Raw genomic sequence first — 18391 nt, forward strand, 5'->3', positions numbered from 1 at the left:
GGCAGAAGAAAAAGCAGCCTTAAGAGTCCAAGCTGAATAATCACTTGAGCAGGATGGCACATCCTGTTTTTAAGTACCCCTCTGATCACAAGGTCCAATCACATTTGAGCAGATTGCATGACAATGCTCCACCTCTCCCCATAGGGTGGATATAAAGGCCCACAAATGGACTGGCTTCCCATTGTGGGTCTTTTGTTTCCTTTCCTTTTTGGGTCCACAGATCTCCTCATCATGTTCTGGCCTCCCATTCTCTCCCTTCTAGTGCTGTGGTGCACAGGTGAGAGCAGGTGAAATGCACCTTGCAGTTATTGCTAAGGGGAGTGCAGGTGATGAGCAAACAGTGTGACCATTTCTGCTATATCCTTTCCCCCCAGGTTCAGATTCTCAGCTTGTGCTGACTCAACCTCCATCAGCATTGGTGTCCCCAGGGAACACAGCAAAGCTCTCCTGCGTCGTGAGTGGTGGGTCCAGCATCAGTAGCTACTACATATCCTGGTACCAGCAGAAGCCTGGGAATCCCCAAAGATACCTCCTATGGTATTATTCTGATTCCAGCAAGCACCAGGGCTCTGGGGTTCCCTCTCGTTTCTCTGGGTCCAAAGACACATCGGGAAACACAGCCTATTTAACCATTACGGGATCCCTGGCAGAAGACGAGGCTGATTATTACTGTGGTACTTACCATGGCAGTGGCAGCACCTTTCAGTAAACACCGTGATCGAGTTAAATGCAGAACAAAGACAAAATCTCTGCTGGGCTCAGAGCAGCTGAGCTTTGCAAGGTGGAGTTTCCTGCTTGAGGAACTGATCAGTCAACTGCTAGGCTGGAGCCTCAGCCTCATCTTAGCTGCGGTGCCCCACAGACAATGGGGTCTGTCTCAGAGCCCAGCTCACAACTTGCACCACAGGACCTACAACCATATACTTACAATTATAAGTCATGTAAGGAGTGTGATTCCAGGAGCACTCCAGGCCCCACCTGGAAGTTGGCAAGCTTATGATACACACACCCATCAGTCCCAAAGAAAATAAGGGTGGCAGCTTTGGGAACTTGAGAGATATTTTGGAGATCCCATGTTTTCTTCAGGTAGTCTGGTGTGAACACAACCCAGTGAAGATTCAGTGGATGCCAGACCATAGCCTAAAGCCAAGTCAAACCTCTGGTAGATGTTCCACAAGGTTTTCAAATTTGCTAGAGTGGAAAGAAAGATAGGTTTTCTACCAGTCATTCAGGAATCAGTTTTTCTGTCCCCTACCTCTTCAATTTAAGGGGGGAATTGTCTGTCTGTCTGTCTGTCTCTCCCTCCTTCTATCTATCTATCTATCTATCTATCTATCTATCTATCTATCTATCTATCTATCTATCTATCTATCTATCTGTCTGTCTGTCTGTCTGTCTGTCTGTCTGTCTGTCTGTCTGTCTGTCTGTCTGTCTGTCTGTCTGTCTAAATTTACCTTTTCCTTTGCAGATATTAAATATATGCTTAAATCAAAAGTACTACAAACATATGCTGACAATTACGTTGTAATCTATTTTTACTTCTCTATGTTTGATCAATCAAATATTTTATTGATTGTTTGTGATTCTTAATAAAATTGGGGGGGGGGATGATGATCTGGTCCAAACCACTGCAAATTTAATCTCTTGGAGGAGCTCTTATACTGGAGGAGATTGAATAATAAAGTAAGAAAGAGAGGAGGAGGTGGCAGCTACAAGTATAGCCAGCTTCAAGACGAGATTAGATAAACATATGGAGCAGAGGTCCATCAGTGGCTATTAGCATATTGATGGAACTCTGTCTGGGGTAGTGATGCTCTGTATTCTTGGTGCTTGTGGGGGGAACAACAGTGGGAGGGCTTCTAGTGTCCTGTCCCCACTGATGGACCTCCTGATGGCACCTGGGGGTTTTTGGCCACTGTGTGACACAGAGTGTTGGACTGGATGGGCGATTGGCCTGATCCAACATGGCTTCTCTTATGTTCTTATGTTCTCTTATGAAGTTGCCCAGCCCCCAACCACAGGCCCTATCCTTCGTTCTGCCTCAGTTGGCTGCTTCTCATTTCAATTGGCCATGTGTCTGTAACCAGAAAATACCGATTCTGTCTGCTTACTGGCATTTGTACCTGAGCCTGAAGGCCAAAGACTATGTAAATTTTAGATCAACGTTCTTGATAGTTCTGGATAGTCACACAGCACTACCACTGGCCCTGTGACTTTGCCCCTTCAGTCCCCTTATCCCATTGAAATATATACTGGGAATATGATCACACAATTCATCTTGAATTCTGATCTTGGATTGCAATAAACTATTTGACTGACTGATTGATTGAATTAACATGGCACTTTAAAAAGTTTATTTCACAAAGATCATGCATTCTGGGCCTGCTGTAAAGATGGCACTATGAAAATGTCATGATATGATATGGATCTTACTCTTTTATGGACACACAGACCAATTAGAAGATAGAAGATTAGCATAAGGGGAGGTGCATGCAAATTGTCAGCCCAGGCTCTAGGTATCAGGAACAGGCAACAGTGGACATTTTCAGTGCAAGTGATCCTCCATCTGCCAGAGGACACACACATTTCCATCATGTTTGGGACATTTCTTTTTATCCTGCTGGGGACATGGTGCACAGTGTGAGCACAACGGAAACACTCCCTGCAGTTCCTGAGACAGAGAACTTTTCCATTCAAACTAACAATGTTATTTTTTCTGCAGTTTCCAGTTCTCAGCCTGTGGTGACTCAGGAACCTTCTATGTCAGTGTCTCCTGGACAGACAGCGAAACTCTCTTGTTCTATGAGCAGTGGGTATCCAGTGCAGAACTATAAGCAGGTCTGGTGTGCAACAGAAACCTGGCAGCCCTCCCAAGTTCCTGTTCTATTACTATACCAGCCCAACCCCTGGCTCAGGGGACCTCAGTAGGTTCTCATCATCCAAGGAGAGCTCACAGAACACTTGGTATTTAACCATCAGCAACATTCAGGTACAAGATGAGGCTGATTATTACTGTGCTGTGTGGTATGGCAGTGCCAGCGTGTTCCACACTAATGCAATCCTAAGAGGAACTGAGACAAAAACGTGAGAGGCAGATCAAATGCTCCTTCTGCCACCAACCTGTTTGCAGTTGCTCTAGTTACAGAATCAGAAGGATGACTATCGATGCAGTCTTAGCAGCTTAAGCTTGGTCATTCTGAAGAGAAGCTGCTGGCATCAGTCTTATGGTGCCACACCTGATGTCAGCCAAGTTGCCACACAGTGATATCTACAGCTCAATTTGAGTCCACTAACACCTCAGAGGCTGACAAGATTTGAGCGGTGTTAGCTTTGACTCTCAAAAGCTTATGCCCCCAAAACATTGTTGGTTTCTAACAACACCGCTGAAATTACTAGTTATACTGCAAAGAGACATGGCTACCCTCTGAAAGAGTGATCTCTGTTGGTGCTGCATCTAGGGTTGACAACCCTAGACTGGAAAATTCCTGGAGGTTTTTCGGGGGGGGGGGGAGTAGAGTCTGTTGAGCTTTGGGGAGAGAAGGAACTTCAATGGGATATAATGCCATATTCATAAAGTAGCCTTATGGAATCATAGAGCTGGAAGGGACCTGCTTATCTAGTGTAACCCCATGCACAATGCAGGAAATTCACAAATACCTCTCCCCCACACACATCCCCAGTGACTCCTGTTCCATCTCCGGAAGACAGCAAAAACCTCTAGGATCCCTGGCCAAACTGGCCTGGAGAAATATTGCTGACTGACCCCAAAGTGACAATCAGCATTTCTTTGGGCATGCAAGAAAAGGCCACAAGTACTAAGCATTGATGCAACCCTTCTTGCCCTCTTTCTCATGATCTGCCTAATTCACAAAATCAGCATTGCTGTCAGATGGGCATCTAGCCTCTGTTTAAAAACCTTCAAGGAAGGAGAGCCCACCATCTCCCAAGGAAGCCTGTTCCACTGAGGAACCACTCTGTCAGGAAGTTCTTCCTAATGTTTAGCCAGACTCTTTTGATTTAATTTCAACCCATTGGTACTAGTCTGGCCTTTTTGGACAACAAAAAACTATTCAATATACCCAGCTCTTTCAACCTTTCCTCAAAGGGCTTGGTCTTCAGACCCCTCACCATCTTCATCATCCCTCTCTGGATACAATCCTTCTTAAACTGTGCTGCCCAAAACTGAACACAATACTTTAGGTGAGGTCTAACCACAGCAGAGTAAAGTGATACCATCCCTTTGTGTGATCTGGACACTGTACCTCTGTTGCTACAGCCCAAAATTGCATTTGCCTTTTTAGCTACCACATCACACTGTTAACTCATGTTCAGCCTATGGTCCACTAATGCCCTTAGATCCCTTTCACACATCCTGCTGCCAAGACAAGTCTCCCCCATTCTATAATGGCACATTTGATTTTTCCTACTTAAATGCAAAACTTGGGTTTGCATTTATGCTTTTATGTTTTCTATATTTATGGGTTGTTTTTTACTGAAAGAGAAACTTGCTTTTTTAAAGTGCCAGACAGGCTACTGTGGAGCAAAGAAACCCAGAAGATAGAGGACAGTCTACAGCACTGATAATGGGGGAAGCCTGGGCAGTAATCCTTCTCAGGAGAATTTTTTTCTCATTTCATCAGGGAATTCTGACAGATAACTATGCGTGACCCTGACATCAAAGGGCCTTTCATTGATCAGCAGCTACAAGGAGCTAAGCTTCAAGAAGGTGAAGGAGTACAGAAATTCACTGCCATGATTTACTCATTAGCAATCATTTTGAATGGGCTGATGATGGGGAAACTGATACATGGAATTAATAGCAAGAGCCAATTAGATTGGGTGCTTGGTCAACTCAGGACACCCCTGCTATGGGCTGCTCATTAGATCAACCTCAGGACTTCTGATGAGCAGTAGAAGCAATTTTTTTTTACATTTTTTTAATGTGGGGGGAAATTATTTCAAGCCATCACCCACAGTGCCAGTAGTGCAACACCCATGGTGTCTCCAACTACAGAGACCTTGGAAATTCTTTTTATGCGGTCCCTTGGTGCCCATTTGCATGGTCAAGGTATCTCTGGGAATAGTGCACCTCTGAGCCAATGAGATCCTTGAACACCAACTTGAAAATTCTCCTATATAGTATAGTTTAAATGCCACATCAGAGAGTCATTGAAAACAAAACTCTCAGCAAAAAAATCAATTTTACATGGAATGCAAATGGGGAAATTTGATCCTCCCTAGAATTTATGTCCTATATGGAAAGGAGTAGGGGGAGGTACAATAGAAACATGTCGGATGGTTCTGAAATTTCACAACAATGCATAAACATGGGGTAACTTTACTGAATGAATGAAGAGTGTGATTACACAAAGTACAGGGATACTGTAGATTGTTTTTTATAAGGTGTATAGTTAAAATAATAGAGCAGCAGTCTGTATCACTGCATAGTTAACCACGTGGAAGAACTCTTTAGCTGTATTGTGTGTTCTTCAAAAATAGCCAAGAGAGAAATTACTTCCAGTTATAATGCATGATTGGTCCATGGGATCTGCTTGAGCAATTCACTGCTGTGCACATTTGACACAAGTAAGCCTCAGTGGCTGTCATTTCAAGGTAGTAGTGCTAGGTTTTCTGTCCTGCAATAATTCCTTCTCCAAGTTGACTGAAAACATTGGATTGGTTGCAGCTTGCATTGGTTCCTGAGAAGATGTCTACCACCACCCAGTCAGCTGCTGTGAATCCACCATATGCTGCCAGCGAGAATGGACAGGGTATATGGGAAAACAGTGGTTCCAGTCTCAGTGGTGCAGCTGCACAGCCATAATCTGCTTTATGGAGTGCTGAGCCCCAGGTTTAAGATGGGAGGTGGGCATCCCATCACTTTTGCCCTGTTCCACACAGCAACTGCACAGATGTGGAATATGTGGAACTCGGACAATGACCGTTTTCGCACATAGCTTACCTCGCAGTCACAATCCTGTTCCCTCCGCAGCATCTGTCGGAATTCCCACCATCTGCGCCGGAGTTACAGGAAGTGCCATGGCTTTTGCGTAGCAAACATAAACTGGGTTTTAGCGGTTTACGTTTGCTACGCAGAAGCCGCGGCACTTCCTGTAACTTCGGCGCAGATGGTGGGAAATCTGACTGGACGCTGTGGAGGGAACAGGATTGTGACTGCAAGGTAAGCTGTGTGCGAAAACAGTAAATATGTTTCATCTACCCCCATTGCTTTAGAATTTTATAAATATCACCCATGAACAAGTTGTGAGGCATATTGCACTAAGGGCTAAAATGTAACATAATTTCATAAATATCTGGAATCCAACACTGATAGCACAAGAGAAAGAGGTTACTCTCTGCTTTCTGTAGTTTAGCGACTGTGAAAAGACTGCAGACTGGGCTTCTTCTCTGCACCTATAAATTCCTGGGTGGAGCAAAGGGCAGGGGAGTGGTGTTGTTGGAAAGGAAATAATTTGACTGCTGGCCCTGCTTGCAAGCCCAAACAGATAAAAAGGGAAGAGGGGGCATTAAAAGGAGAATCTGCCTTTCCCTCAAGAAGTAAAGCTCATCTGTGTTTCCCATCATGCTCTTGTGCCTGCTCACACTCTTCAATTTCTGGTCAGGTAGTACAAAGTAAACTCTCTGTCATGTCTTTAGGTCTTGGAGATGCACTTTCATCTATCCTGACATCTTTTCTTCTTTCTCACAGGTTCTTTTGGCCAGTATGTGCTGACTCAACCACCATCTGTGTCTGTGATGCCAGAACAAAATGCCCAGATCACTTGTTCAGGGAACCACCTTGGGGGCAATAGTGTGCACTGGTACCAGCAGAAACCTGGCATGGCCCCTGTACTCATTATATATTTGGATGACCTGAGACCCTCAGGGATTTCAGACCGATTCTCTGGCTCCAACTCTGGCAACACAGCCACGTTAAGCATCACCAGGGCCAAGGCAGAGGACGAGGCTGATTATTATTGCCAGGTGTGGGACGGCAGTGCTACTCACAGTGATACAGACAGAGGGGGAAGTGAGACAAAAACCTCCAGCTGCAAGAGGCCAATTGCTCCCATGTATACATGTGCTGAGTAATTCAATGCATGTACATCTGAATGTGTAGTTCAGACCCCACATTTATCCAGCTCATGGTCAATGCTTTCATTTGTAAAAGAAATATTCATCTGTGGTTTCTTATAAACTTATATGCGCATGTACAGTTGGGATGTATATGCATTCCATGTCACATGTGAACAGGACTTGTATTTTAAGATTACAAAGATTTCCAGCATCCAAGACCAATGCTGATCCAGATGTTCCAACTAACATCATACAAAGCCCAGTCTCTGCAGGGGAAGTGCAGAGATACCTCTGAGCATGCAAAGCCAAGGCAGCAATGCCGACCACCAGAGTGGGTAGGCTGAACCCCTAAGAGATTATTTCACAATTTTCATCACTGCTTCTCCATTTAATGGGGATGGGTGGCAACTCTGCTCTTATGCTAAACATCACAATCTAGTATATAATGTTCAGGTCTCTGTGATCCTGCCAATACTTGGAAATAGAGCATAACTATAAATACCTTACTCTCCTCTTAATTTCTAAATCTCTTCATGCACTGAGCATTTCTCAATAAAGTACATGTGTTCTGCTGTTGTGCAAATGATGCATGCACATGTACATCTAATCTCACACAGTTTACCTATATCTGGGAACCCAGATGTGACCCCAGCCCCCAACAGCCATTCAGTCTATGGCGAAACATGTGCAGTTGGATGAGATCACAGGGCTGCTGTCACCAAGTCAGGTGGCAGCCGAGGAAGCAGTGAGGACAGCCATGCTTGGGTTGAGAACAGCTGGCTGGAGCTGGGATTGGATAGCAGGAATGGAGTCTGCAGCAAGCACACACCAGATCTCAAGCTGGTCAGGGGGTGTAGCTCTCAGCCAGCCCTACCTGCAGCAGCAGTGGCAGCACAGATAGGGCTGGGAAAAGGCTAGGCAAGACAAGATCTCCATAGCGGGAGCAATGCCCTTGAGTGCCTGTGGTCTTGGCTATGGGAACAGAGAAAAGAGAAGGCTGCCTGGTAGGGGCAAGGTGATGGGGACCAGTAGAAGGATGCCACACTGGTAGAGGATATGGTTGCAGAGCCTGTTATGAAGGTCGTAACCACTACAGGACCTAGAATAGTGCTACATGGTTTTGGAACTTTCCAACAAATCATAATTGGGGAGTGAGTATATCGAACGCATCAGACTTCATAGTGCAGTCAGGAATGCTGTAGGTGATTTTTAAAGATTGTAGCAGAAGTCATAGTGCTGCAGTCCACACCACAGCTTAGACAATAGAGAGTGGATTACAAGGTTACCTGTGACGGAAACACCAGTCAGGGAATCTACTGATGATTGGAAACTTCCGGAAGTCTTTTATGGAGACAAAGTATGAACTGTGATTAGACTTTTTTGAGATTTTTTGAAGCTTACCCCTTTATATTGGAGATTGTGTATGAATTTGCACCTTAACATAGAATAGATTGTATAACTGTGAATGTAATCGAACTTATGATGTTATGTGATGTTATTTAGTATAGGTAGTTGCTGTTGATAATTAAATGATTTGTTAATATATTTTGTTATTTTTCCATGTTAGTATTCTTGTTGCACCCTCCTGGAAGTTGGCAGCCCTCTTATCTTAGCATTTTATAAAGGAGACATATGAACACCTAGTTAGCACTTACCATGTTTCACTTAGCACTGAAATAACTGTATAATTCAATTAATATCTAGATGTGATATTGATAAAGAAAAAGAGAAGGTACTCTTCAATATCTTCTTGGTAAATTTGAGCGCAGAGGTTGTAAAAATATCTTGAAAATGGATCATGAGCTGCTTCTCTGTGTCCTTGAAAAGGTAGGTGGGGCAAAGACCATAGAGAACAGCTATTTGAAAGGAAATTATTTGAATGCTGGGCTCATTTGCAAGTCCAGACCAATAAAAATGGAATGGGAGGGTCTAAAGGAAGGAAAAACCCTTTTCTACAGGAGCAAAAGCTTACCTGTTTCTTTACATCATGATCTTGTTCTCACTCCTCCCATTCCTAACTTGCTTGTCAGGTATTACAAAGAAGACTTTCTGTGCTAGCTAATGTCTTTAAAGCTTGAGGATGACCTTTCATTTACATTTTGATCTTCATTTTTCCAGGTTCCTTTGGCCAGTATGTGCTGACTCAACCCCCTTCCATCTCTGTGTCCCTGGGAAAAAATGCCCAAATCACTTGTTCAGGGAACAACATCAGGGGTTCTTATATGCATTGGTATCAACAGAAACTCGGCATGGCCCCTCTCCTCATTATGATCAATAGCAACAGAAGGCCCGCTGAGATCTCAGACCGATTCTCTGGCTCCAACTCTGGCAACATGGCCACATTAGCCATCTCAAGGGCCCAAGCAGAGGACGAGGCAGATTATTACTGCCAGGTGTGGGCTAGCAGCACAGCTCACAGTGATACAAGCAGAGGGGGAAGTGAGACAAAAAAATTCAGCTGCAAAAGGCTGCTGTTTCCATACTCCATTTCAACAACATCACTTAGACTGATTCTCCACTAGCCTTGCTGTGGTCTAGCATTCCTTTTTCCCACAGTGCTTCTGCTCGATTTTGCACCTGCTTCTGTGGAGCTGTGTGTAAGTTCTCTGCAGCTTCAGAATCTGGTTTTCAGAGGCTGTATTCACACTGCACTAAATAATGTGTTTTGCAACTGGATTTTTACTGTGCAAGAATAGCAAAAATCCAGTTGCAAAACATATTATTTAATGCAGTGTGAAGACACTCAGAGAATCCTACAGCTGTGAGGAAACCTGGGAAAGAGGTGGGGCAAGTTGCAGCCCCATGTGCAAAATCAGACAGAAGCACAGTGGGGAAAAGGAGCATGAGTCCAGGGCAAAGTTAGTGGGAAACTGGCCAGAGACTTCTGGCACCCTAGATGAATGGCAATCCACAGAGTGATCCACAGAGCTTTGTCTCTGGACAAAGCCCAGTCTTCAAAGGAAAAGGGTGGAGTTCAAACAAATGTGCAAAACTCAGATTGAAATGCAGTGAATTGAAATCCCTGGGGGAAAAGATCAAAAGAAACCAGACAGGGAGTGTTCAGGTATCCCTGACTCAGAGGCAACATCATGGTCAGTGCACATCGTTCCTCTGTAAACCCCACAAGTCATTAAACAGGAAAAATGGTCAAAACTGGCACATGGCACACCTTCTCATTCTTTGCTCTTTTTTTGTACAAGGCTTCATGTATACTAATGCAGCCCCGTGGCGCAGAGTGGTAAAGCAGCAGTACTGCAGTACTGTGGTCCGAACTCTCTGCTCACGACCTGAGTTCTATCCCAGCTAAAGCTGGTTCAGGTAGCCGGCCCAAGGTTGACTCAGGCCGAGGTCAGATGCACATAAACTGACGAGATGGGCATGGATGAAAGCCAGATGCATGTCAGATTTTATGCGGTTGTCCAAACATCAGCATCTGGCAATGGTCGATGGCTCGTTCATGTCCCAAACTGCCGCGACTGGGACATGGACTTTTTTTGATAGTACATTAAATCCAGAATAAGAATGCTTCCAATGACTCCCGCGTGTACTTTCTATGTTTGAACGCTCCATTGTAGCCGACTCGTCGCAAGCGCACATCCGCGTCCCTGTGAGAGCCCACTCCAAATGATATCATTGCGACAGCAATTGTTGACTCAGCCTTCCAACCTTCCGAGGTTGGTAAAATATGTACCGAGTTTGTTGGGGGGGAAAGTATAGATGACTGGGGAAGGCAATGGCAAACCACCCCGTAAAAGGTCTGCCATGAAAACTTTGTGAAAGCAGCGTCACCCCAGGGTCGAAAATGACTGGTGCTTGCACAGGGGACCTTTCCTAAATGGGGAGGGGGGGAGGGCAGATCGCCCACCTTTGCTGTCTCCCTGCCAGAGGAGGAAGATCATCCACCTTTGCTGTCTCCCTGCCAGGCGGAGAGACAGCAAAGAGAGCTCCTGGGCTTCCCCTTCCTTTCTGGGTGTTTAAATGGGGGGGGGGGGCGATCACCCACCTTTTCTGGCAGCTTTAAAAAAAAAAGCCAAGCACAATATCCCACATACTGCTCACGTCTCCAATGGAACCTTAGGGTTCCTAATGTCAAATGTTATGTGAAATGTCAAATGACTCCAAACTCAAAGAATTGAAGTGAGAAAGGCCGACTATAAATGAGACAAAGAAGTAAAATAACATGCAATGAATACCTCTAGAGGGCACCCTTGATTCAGAAATCACTGACAGAATTGCCATCCTCAGGTGAGCAAGATGAGGCAAGTCCACATGGCATTCAGTTATTCTTCAAGGTCTTCTTACAAGAGCCAGTTTGGTGTAGTGGTTAAGTGTGTGGACTCTTAACTAGGGGAACTGGGTTTGATTCCCCACTCCTCCACTTGCAGCTGCTGGAATGGCCTTGGGTCAGCCATAGCTCTCACAGAGCTGTCCTTGACAGGGCAGCTTCTGGGAGAGCTCCCTCAGCCCCACCCACATCACAGAGTGTTTGTTGTGGGGGATGAAGGTAAAGAAGATTGTAAGCTGCTCTGGCATTCAGAGTGAAGGCAGGGTATAAATCCAATATCGTCACCTTTTGAGGAGGGGGAGTCCAGAACTGCTCAGCTGCAATGCTTGACTGTACCCACCAAGCTGGAAAGTCTTGGAAATGTGATCCTACAGAGAAGGTGTTCCTTTGAAAAAAAGCTATTTGGATCCCCTACTACTCAGAATATGTCTTATTTTGGGGTTACCACCTATCAAAGGCTTTTTTCCCATTAGCTTGTTTTAAGACACTTTCTTGGGCAGAATCTCATGACAGGTTTGTAGGGGTCAGGATTCATTCATGCAGTGGGGTCAATCTCCCATTTCATTTATGCACTGATCATTACGAAAATGCAACTTAATTCATTCCCATTCTGTGATACTGAGTTCTAGATTCTAAGGGTATCTTGCTGGTCCTCTTGTCTCTCACCCCTCAAAATCAAGAATTAAAGAAAATTTCAAACCAAAGCTTAAGGAGCATATTACTAGTCGCAGCTCAAAGGCAGATGAAATCGCAGCCTTATGTGGCCAGGTTGAAGCATCACTTGCAAAGTATGGCACATCCTGTTTTCAAGGATTTCTCTGAACTAAAGGACCAATCAGGCTGAAGCTGATCACATGGCCATGCTCCACCTCCCATGCAGGGTGGACATAAAGACCCATGAATGGACCACCCAGTCTTGAGTCTTCTCTTTCCTGTTTGGTTCCCCAGATATGGCTTCCATGTTCTGGCCTCCCATTCTTGCCCTTCTAATTATGTGGTGTACAGGTGAGAGCAGGTGAAATACACCTTGCAGTTATTGCTAAGGTGAGTGAAGGTGATGAGCAAATGGTGTGAGACAGCTTCTCCATTATCGTTTTTTCCAGGTTTAGATTCTCAGCCTGTGCTGACTCAGCCGTCCTCAGCATCAGTGTCACCAGGGAACACAGCGAAACTCTCCTGTGCCATTGACAGTGGGTTCAGCATCAGCAGCTATCATCTGTACTGGTACCAGCAAAAACCTGGGAATCCTCCAAGATATCTCTTACGCTACTATTCAGATTCCAACAAGCACCAAGGCTCCGGAGTCCCCTCTCGTTTCTCTGGATCCAAAGACACATCTGCAAACACAGGCTATTTAACCATTACGGGATCCTTGGCAGAAGATGAGGCTGATTATTACTGTGGTACATATCACGGCAGTGGTAGCAGCTTTCAGTACACACAACGATTCAGTCAAATTAGGGGCCAAGACAAAAACTGTGTTTGGTTCAGAGAAGTTTGCAAAGAGTAGCTTCATGCTTGAGGGGCTGATCAGACATCTGTTAGGTTGGTGCTTCAGCCTCATCTTCATTGCTGCAAAGTACTGCAGAACCCCAGAGGCAACTTCTTCTCTCTCAACTCACTTTCTGCATCATAGGACTCCAGAGCGTCTCCAAAATCCAGAGTATCACCACATGACACCTCCAGTGTGGGGACATCAGCACATCAAGGACATCACATGCAACATGGCAGTTTGGGAGCAGGGTTTTTCCTGCTGACAAACTGACCGGTTGCAAGAAGGCATGAAAGAAAGGGAGATCCACCACTTGGACTGGAAACCCTAGGCATCAGGGTCTCTTGTGGGAAGTGACAGCCCCAGGAGCAGTTGCCAGTCCCACTGAGTTGCTCTTTGGTGTAGTGGTTAAATGCACAGACTCTTATCTGGAAGAACCAGGTTTGGTTCCCCACTCCTCCACTTGCAGCTGCTGGAATGGCCTTGGGTCAGCCATAGCTCTTGCAGAGTTGTCTCTCAGCCCCACCCACCTCACAGGGTATCTGTTGGTGGGGGGAAGGTAATGAGGTAATGGAGATTGTGAGCCTCTCTGAGATTCAGAGCATAGGGCAGGATATAAATCCAATATCTTCTTCTCTTGGAGAACCAGTTCCTTCCTTCCCTCTATGAAAGGTTGAGCAGGCCTGCCCTTCTCTTCCTTCCCTTATCAACCTTTGCCAGGGCCGGATCATGGTGGGGTGGACAGAGGGGGGTGCTTGCCCCGGACGCCGACAGAGGGGGGCACCAAATTGGGTATGGAGTCCATTGTATTCTATGGGACCATAAGATTGAATGTCCCATAAGGGGGCGCCATTTTTTAATTTTGCCCCCCCACCACCACCACCCTCAAAAAACATGTAGATCCAGTCCTGACCCTTGCTTCCGCACCTCACTGTGATGAGGCTGGTGGGGACAATAAGGAGATAGATGGCAGCTTTCTGCCATGCTGTGGTGTACCTACAGGGGAGAGGAGGGAGGGCACAGCCTCCTGTATGGGGTGAAGAGACCAGCTGCTATCTCACCTCACCACTGCATCTTGCTGCATTGTGTGTAGAGGGTGGGCAGTTCCAACTTCTCACTCCCCATGGCACACAGGGAAGAAAGAAAGGGAGTAAGGGTGTTGCTGTTTGCTGAAATGCTGCCAAAGACAAGGGGAAAGAGTCTGGTCTCCAGAAAGGCTTTAAAAAAGAGTAAGTGGGATTGTAGAGGGCCTGCTGGAAAGTGACTTCTCAAGCCTTAGTCAGGGGCATGAAATTGGTGGTCTCCCACATGAAGATCAAGGCTGGAAAATGCATCAAAGTCAATGGGAGTGTGGTGCCAGAGGCAAAGACCATTGCTGTCAGCACTGGTTGGAATGGCTCCAATCTGATGCTTCACTTCAACCCATGCTTGGGTTCTCATGGAGGTACCAGGACCATTGTATTGAACTCCATGCCATATGGCAAGTGGGGTGAGGAGCTGTAGAAGTCTCTCCTCCTCTTCCAGCAGAGAGAAGAAACCACAATCGCCATCTCCTTTGAGGAGAAAGAGGTGAAGGTGAAACCTCCTGGAGACCAGGAGCTCAGCTTCCCCAACCAGCAGGGCTAGAGTCAACTGGAGTCATCTCAGTGAACTGAGACTTTGAGATCAAATCCATTGAATTTAATTGACTTCAGCTGTGTCCTGTCCTACTAGGAGGTCTGCAAAAAAACAAAAAAAATGTTTTTTCAAGAAAAAGAGTAGGTTGGTGGATGAACTGGGAAGTCACAACCTAAGACTTCATGAGGTATTGCTAAATTGGGATTATTTGCCCCTCAAAATCAAACCCACCAGCCTTATCAAACACCAAGTTAGTAAAAAAGGTGGACGTTCTTCATTCCCTCTAACACCTAGATGAAGAAAGGAATCAACATTCCACAGTGATGACTGTGAGTACACACTTCAAGAAAACCTCAGTAATTGGCACAAAGTTACCAATATTTGATCTTTTATGCCTCGTATTTATTATATTCCCTTCCCCCCCTTATAAAATGTAGGACTGAAAAAAAATCAGAATATAACCCCATTTTTTGCCTATTTTCAAAGACAACTGAAACAGCAACTTTCTGAGGGTACACTGAAGCATCACTTATCAAGATGGGCACATCCTGCTTTGAAATCTCCCTCTGATCTTAAGAGCCAATCAGCTGTGAGGTCATTAACATAAAGATGCTCCACCTCCAAAACTAAGAATACTATAGAGCACCATTATAAAAGGGGCTCCCGGGGCTGCTGGTTTTTATATGTTTGCTTCTTCTCCTCCTTGGGTCATCAGACATCTTCGCCATGCTCTGGGTCCCCATTTTGAGCCTTCTGATCATGTGGTGCACAGGTAAGAATAGGTGAAATATGCATTGAAACTTAGCTAAGAGGAATGCAGCTGAGAAGCAGTGGGAGTGTGACAGTTTCTGCCATATTCTTTTCCCAGGTTCAGACTCTCAGCCTGTGATGTCTCAGCCACCATCAGCATCAGTGTCATCGGGGAACACAATGAGACTCTCCTGTGTCATGAGCAGTGGATTCCAAATCAGTAGCTATAATGTGTACTGGTACCAGCAGAAGCCCGGGAATCCCCCAAGATACCTCTTACGGTATTATTCAGATTCTGACAAGCACCAGGGTTCCGGGGTCCCCTCTCGATTCTCTGGGTCCAAAGACACCTCCAGCAACACAGGCTATTTAACTATTGGGGGAGCCTTGACCGAAGATGAGGCTGATTATTACTGTGCAGTCTGGCACAGCAATGCTTGTCACAGTGATAGAATCAGATAAGGAAGCCAGACAAAAACCTCTGCTATTCCCCATGGGGCCTGGGTACATAAACAGTTTTGAGATTCAATAAGACAGATAAAGCTATGAGACATAATGCAGAAGGAAAGTAAAGGGCAAGTGTTAGAGTATGGGTGGTCAGAGTGCTTGACTAGACTCTCTAGGAGACCCAGCTTTGAAGCTCACCTCTGCCATGGGTGGTTGCTGCGTGACTCTCAATCTAAACTAACTCGCAGAGCTGTTGTGACAATACAATGAAGGAGAGGAGAACAATGTAAGCTAGTTTGGGTCTCCACTGGGGAGAAAAACATGTTATTAATGCAAAAAATACAGCGTACATACAGTCCTATTGCATTTGTTCCCATTGGGTGTGTGACCTTTTCCATTTTAATTCCATGTTGGATCTGTATGGAGACTGATAGTGGTTAGAGTGCATTGATATTTAATCAAGAGACTAAATCAAGATCAACTAACAATTTATTTTAGGATCTTAATGATTTTTTTAAAGTATGAAATGAAATCAAAGGGGGTTAGAAGAGGGGCCGTCATGCTGTGGAAAAGTTGCATTGGATGCAGAAGGTCCCAAGGATGAGCCCCAGCAGATGCGGTTACAAGGAGTTGGTTGCCAACTCTGGGTTGGGTAAATTCCTGGAGATTTAGGGCTGGAGCCTGAGGAGAGAGGTAACATGCCACATAGTCCATCCTGAAAATCAGCCATTTTCTCCAGGAGAACTGATCTCCGTAGTCTGGGATTCTCTAGGCCTCACCTGGAGACTTGCAACCTTGTAGAAGGATCTGATCATCGGTAATGAGAATGGCCTTGGCCTGAGACCTGGAGAGCTGCTGCCAGAGTAGACAATGCTGACCTTGATAGACCAAGGGTCTTGCTCAGTGAAACAAAAATGCGTTAACCTGGTCCCATTGACTTGGTGCCAGGCAGAAACACAAAGGAAGGAGTTCTGGAAATGCGGCACCTTAGAAAGGAAAGGGAGTAAGAACAGAAAGGGCTGAACAAGGGCACTCCTAGGTGATTACAGGGGCCAGCCCCCTGTCATTCAGGTCTTTGATTTCCTGCCTTGCTAACATGTGGTGACAGATGGGGACTGTGGTGGTAAGGAGGAGGAGTGGGAGGTGCTGGGAAGGTCAGACAGAGGAAAGATTAATCAGGAGGGCAAGGGAGAAGTAAAGGTAAGTGTTGGGGTAAGGGGGAAGAAGAAATAGGATGTCAGGGCGATTCAGAGCAAGAGGAGAAAGCAAGAACCAGAGAGAGAATTTCCACAATTTTCTCACATGACCCTGCACAAAAATCCTCTGTTCATAGGGTTTCCTTTCTCCTAGTGGAAGGTAGAATTCTGCAAAAATTATAACTGATCTCCCAATGACGAGAATTGGGTAAGGGTGCTGCTTGCTGCCAAAGACAAGTGGAAACAGACGGGTCATCAGAAAGGCTTTAGAAAATATTAGGTAGGTATATGATATGGGAAGTCACAATCTAAGACCACATGAACCATCACTAAATTAGGATTATGTGTCCCTCAGAATCAAACCCGCCAGACGTATCAAGCACTAAAGTGGAAGAAAAGGTTAACATTCTTCATTCCTTCCAATGCCTCAACAAACAGAGGAATCAACATTCCACTGGTGACTCTGAGTACACACTTTAATCAAATCCAATAGCTCACACAAATTTATCAGTATGTAATCTTTTATGCCGTGCAGTTATCATATTCCCTTCCCCGCTTATAAAATCTAGAAATGGGGAGAAAAATATTCAAACACAATCAAATTTTCCACCTCTGCAGAAAGAGAATTGAAATAGCAGCCTTGAGGGTAGATTGAAGCATCACTCATCAAGATGGGTGTCTTCTGCTTTGAAGTATCCCTCTGTTCATAAGAACCAATCAAATGTGAGGCTATTAACATGAAGATGCTCAGGGCTTTTTTTGTAGCAGGCATTACTTTGCATATTAGGCCACACACTCCTGATGTAGCCAATCCTCCAAGAGCTTCCAAGGCTCTTAGTACAGAGCCTACTGTAAGCTCCAGAAGGATTGGCTGAATCAGGGGGTGTGGCCTAATATGGAAAGGAGTTTCTGCTACAAAAAAGCCCTGAAAATGCTCCACCTCCAAAACTGGGAATACTATAAAGGGCCATTATAAAAGGGTCTCCCAGTGTTGAGGTTTATTTGTTTCCTTTCCTCCTTGGGGCATCAAACCTCTTCACCATGCTCTGGGTTCCCATTTTGAGCCTTCTGATCATGTGGTGCACAGGTAAGAATAGGTGAAATATGATCTGAAACTCTGCTAAGAGGAATGCAGCTGAGAAGCAGTGGGAGTGTGACAATTTCTGCCATATTCTTTTCCCAGGTTCAAACTCACAGCCCGTGATGTTTCAGCCTCCATCAGCATCAGTGTCTCCGGGGAACACAGTGAAACTCTCCTGTGTCATGAGCAGTGGATTCCAAATCAGTGGACATGATATGTACTGGCACCAGCAGAAGCCTGGGAATCCCCCACAGTTCCTCCTATATTATTATTCTGATTCCAACAAAAGGCAGGGCTCCGGGGTCCCCTCTCGATTTTCTGGTTCCAAAGACACCTCCAGCAACACTGGCTATTTAACCATTGCGGAAGTCCTGGCCAAAGATGAGGGTGATTATTACTGTTCAACTTGGCACAACGGTTATTGTCACCATGATACAATCAGATGA

The 18391-nt window shown here is 45.3% G+C and overlaps 3 gene segments (V, D, J or C); all 3 read left to right on the forward strand.

The window, feature by feature from the left end:
• The first annotated feature begins 202 nt into the window (after window positions 1-202).
• On the forward strand, window positions 203-12872 carry LOC132579010 (probable non-functional immunoglobulin lambda variable 5-48). The segment is given in 2 exon segments: window positions 203-277; window positions 12466-12872. Coding segments are annotated over 2 exon segments (453 nt in total).
• A 2281-nt stretch (window positions 12873-15153) lies between these two features.
• On the forward strand, window positions 15154-15683 carry LOC132579011 (immunoglobulin lambda variable 5-37-like). The segment is given in 2 exon segments: window positions 15154-15243; window positions 15340-15683. Coding segments are annotated over 2 exon segments (390 nt in total).
• Window positions 15684-17871: 2188 nt separating this feature from the next.
• Window positions 17872-18391, forward strand: LOC132579012 (immunoglobulin lambda variable 5-37-like). The segment is given in 2 exon segments: window positions 17872-17951; window positions 18048-18391. Coding segments are annotated over 2 exon segments (390 nt in total).

Source organism: Heteronotia binoei, chromosome 11, assembly GCF_032191835.1.
Source record: "Heteronotia binoei isolate CCM8104 ecotype False Entrance Well chromosome 11, APGP_CSIRO_Hbin_v1, whole genome shotgun sequence".
NCBI lineage: Eukaryota > Metazoa > Chordata > Lepidosauria > Squamata > Gekkonidae > Heteronotia > Heteronotia binoei.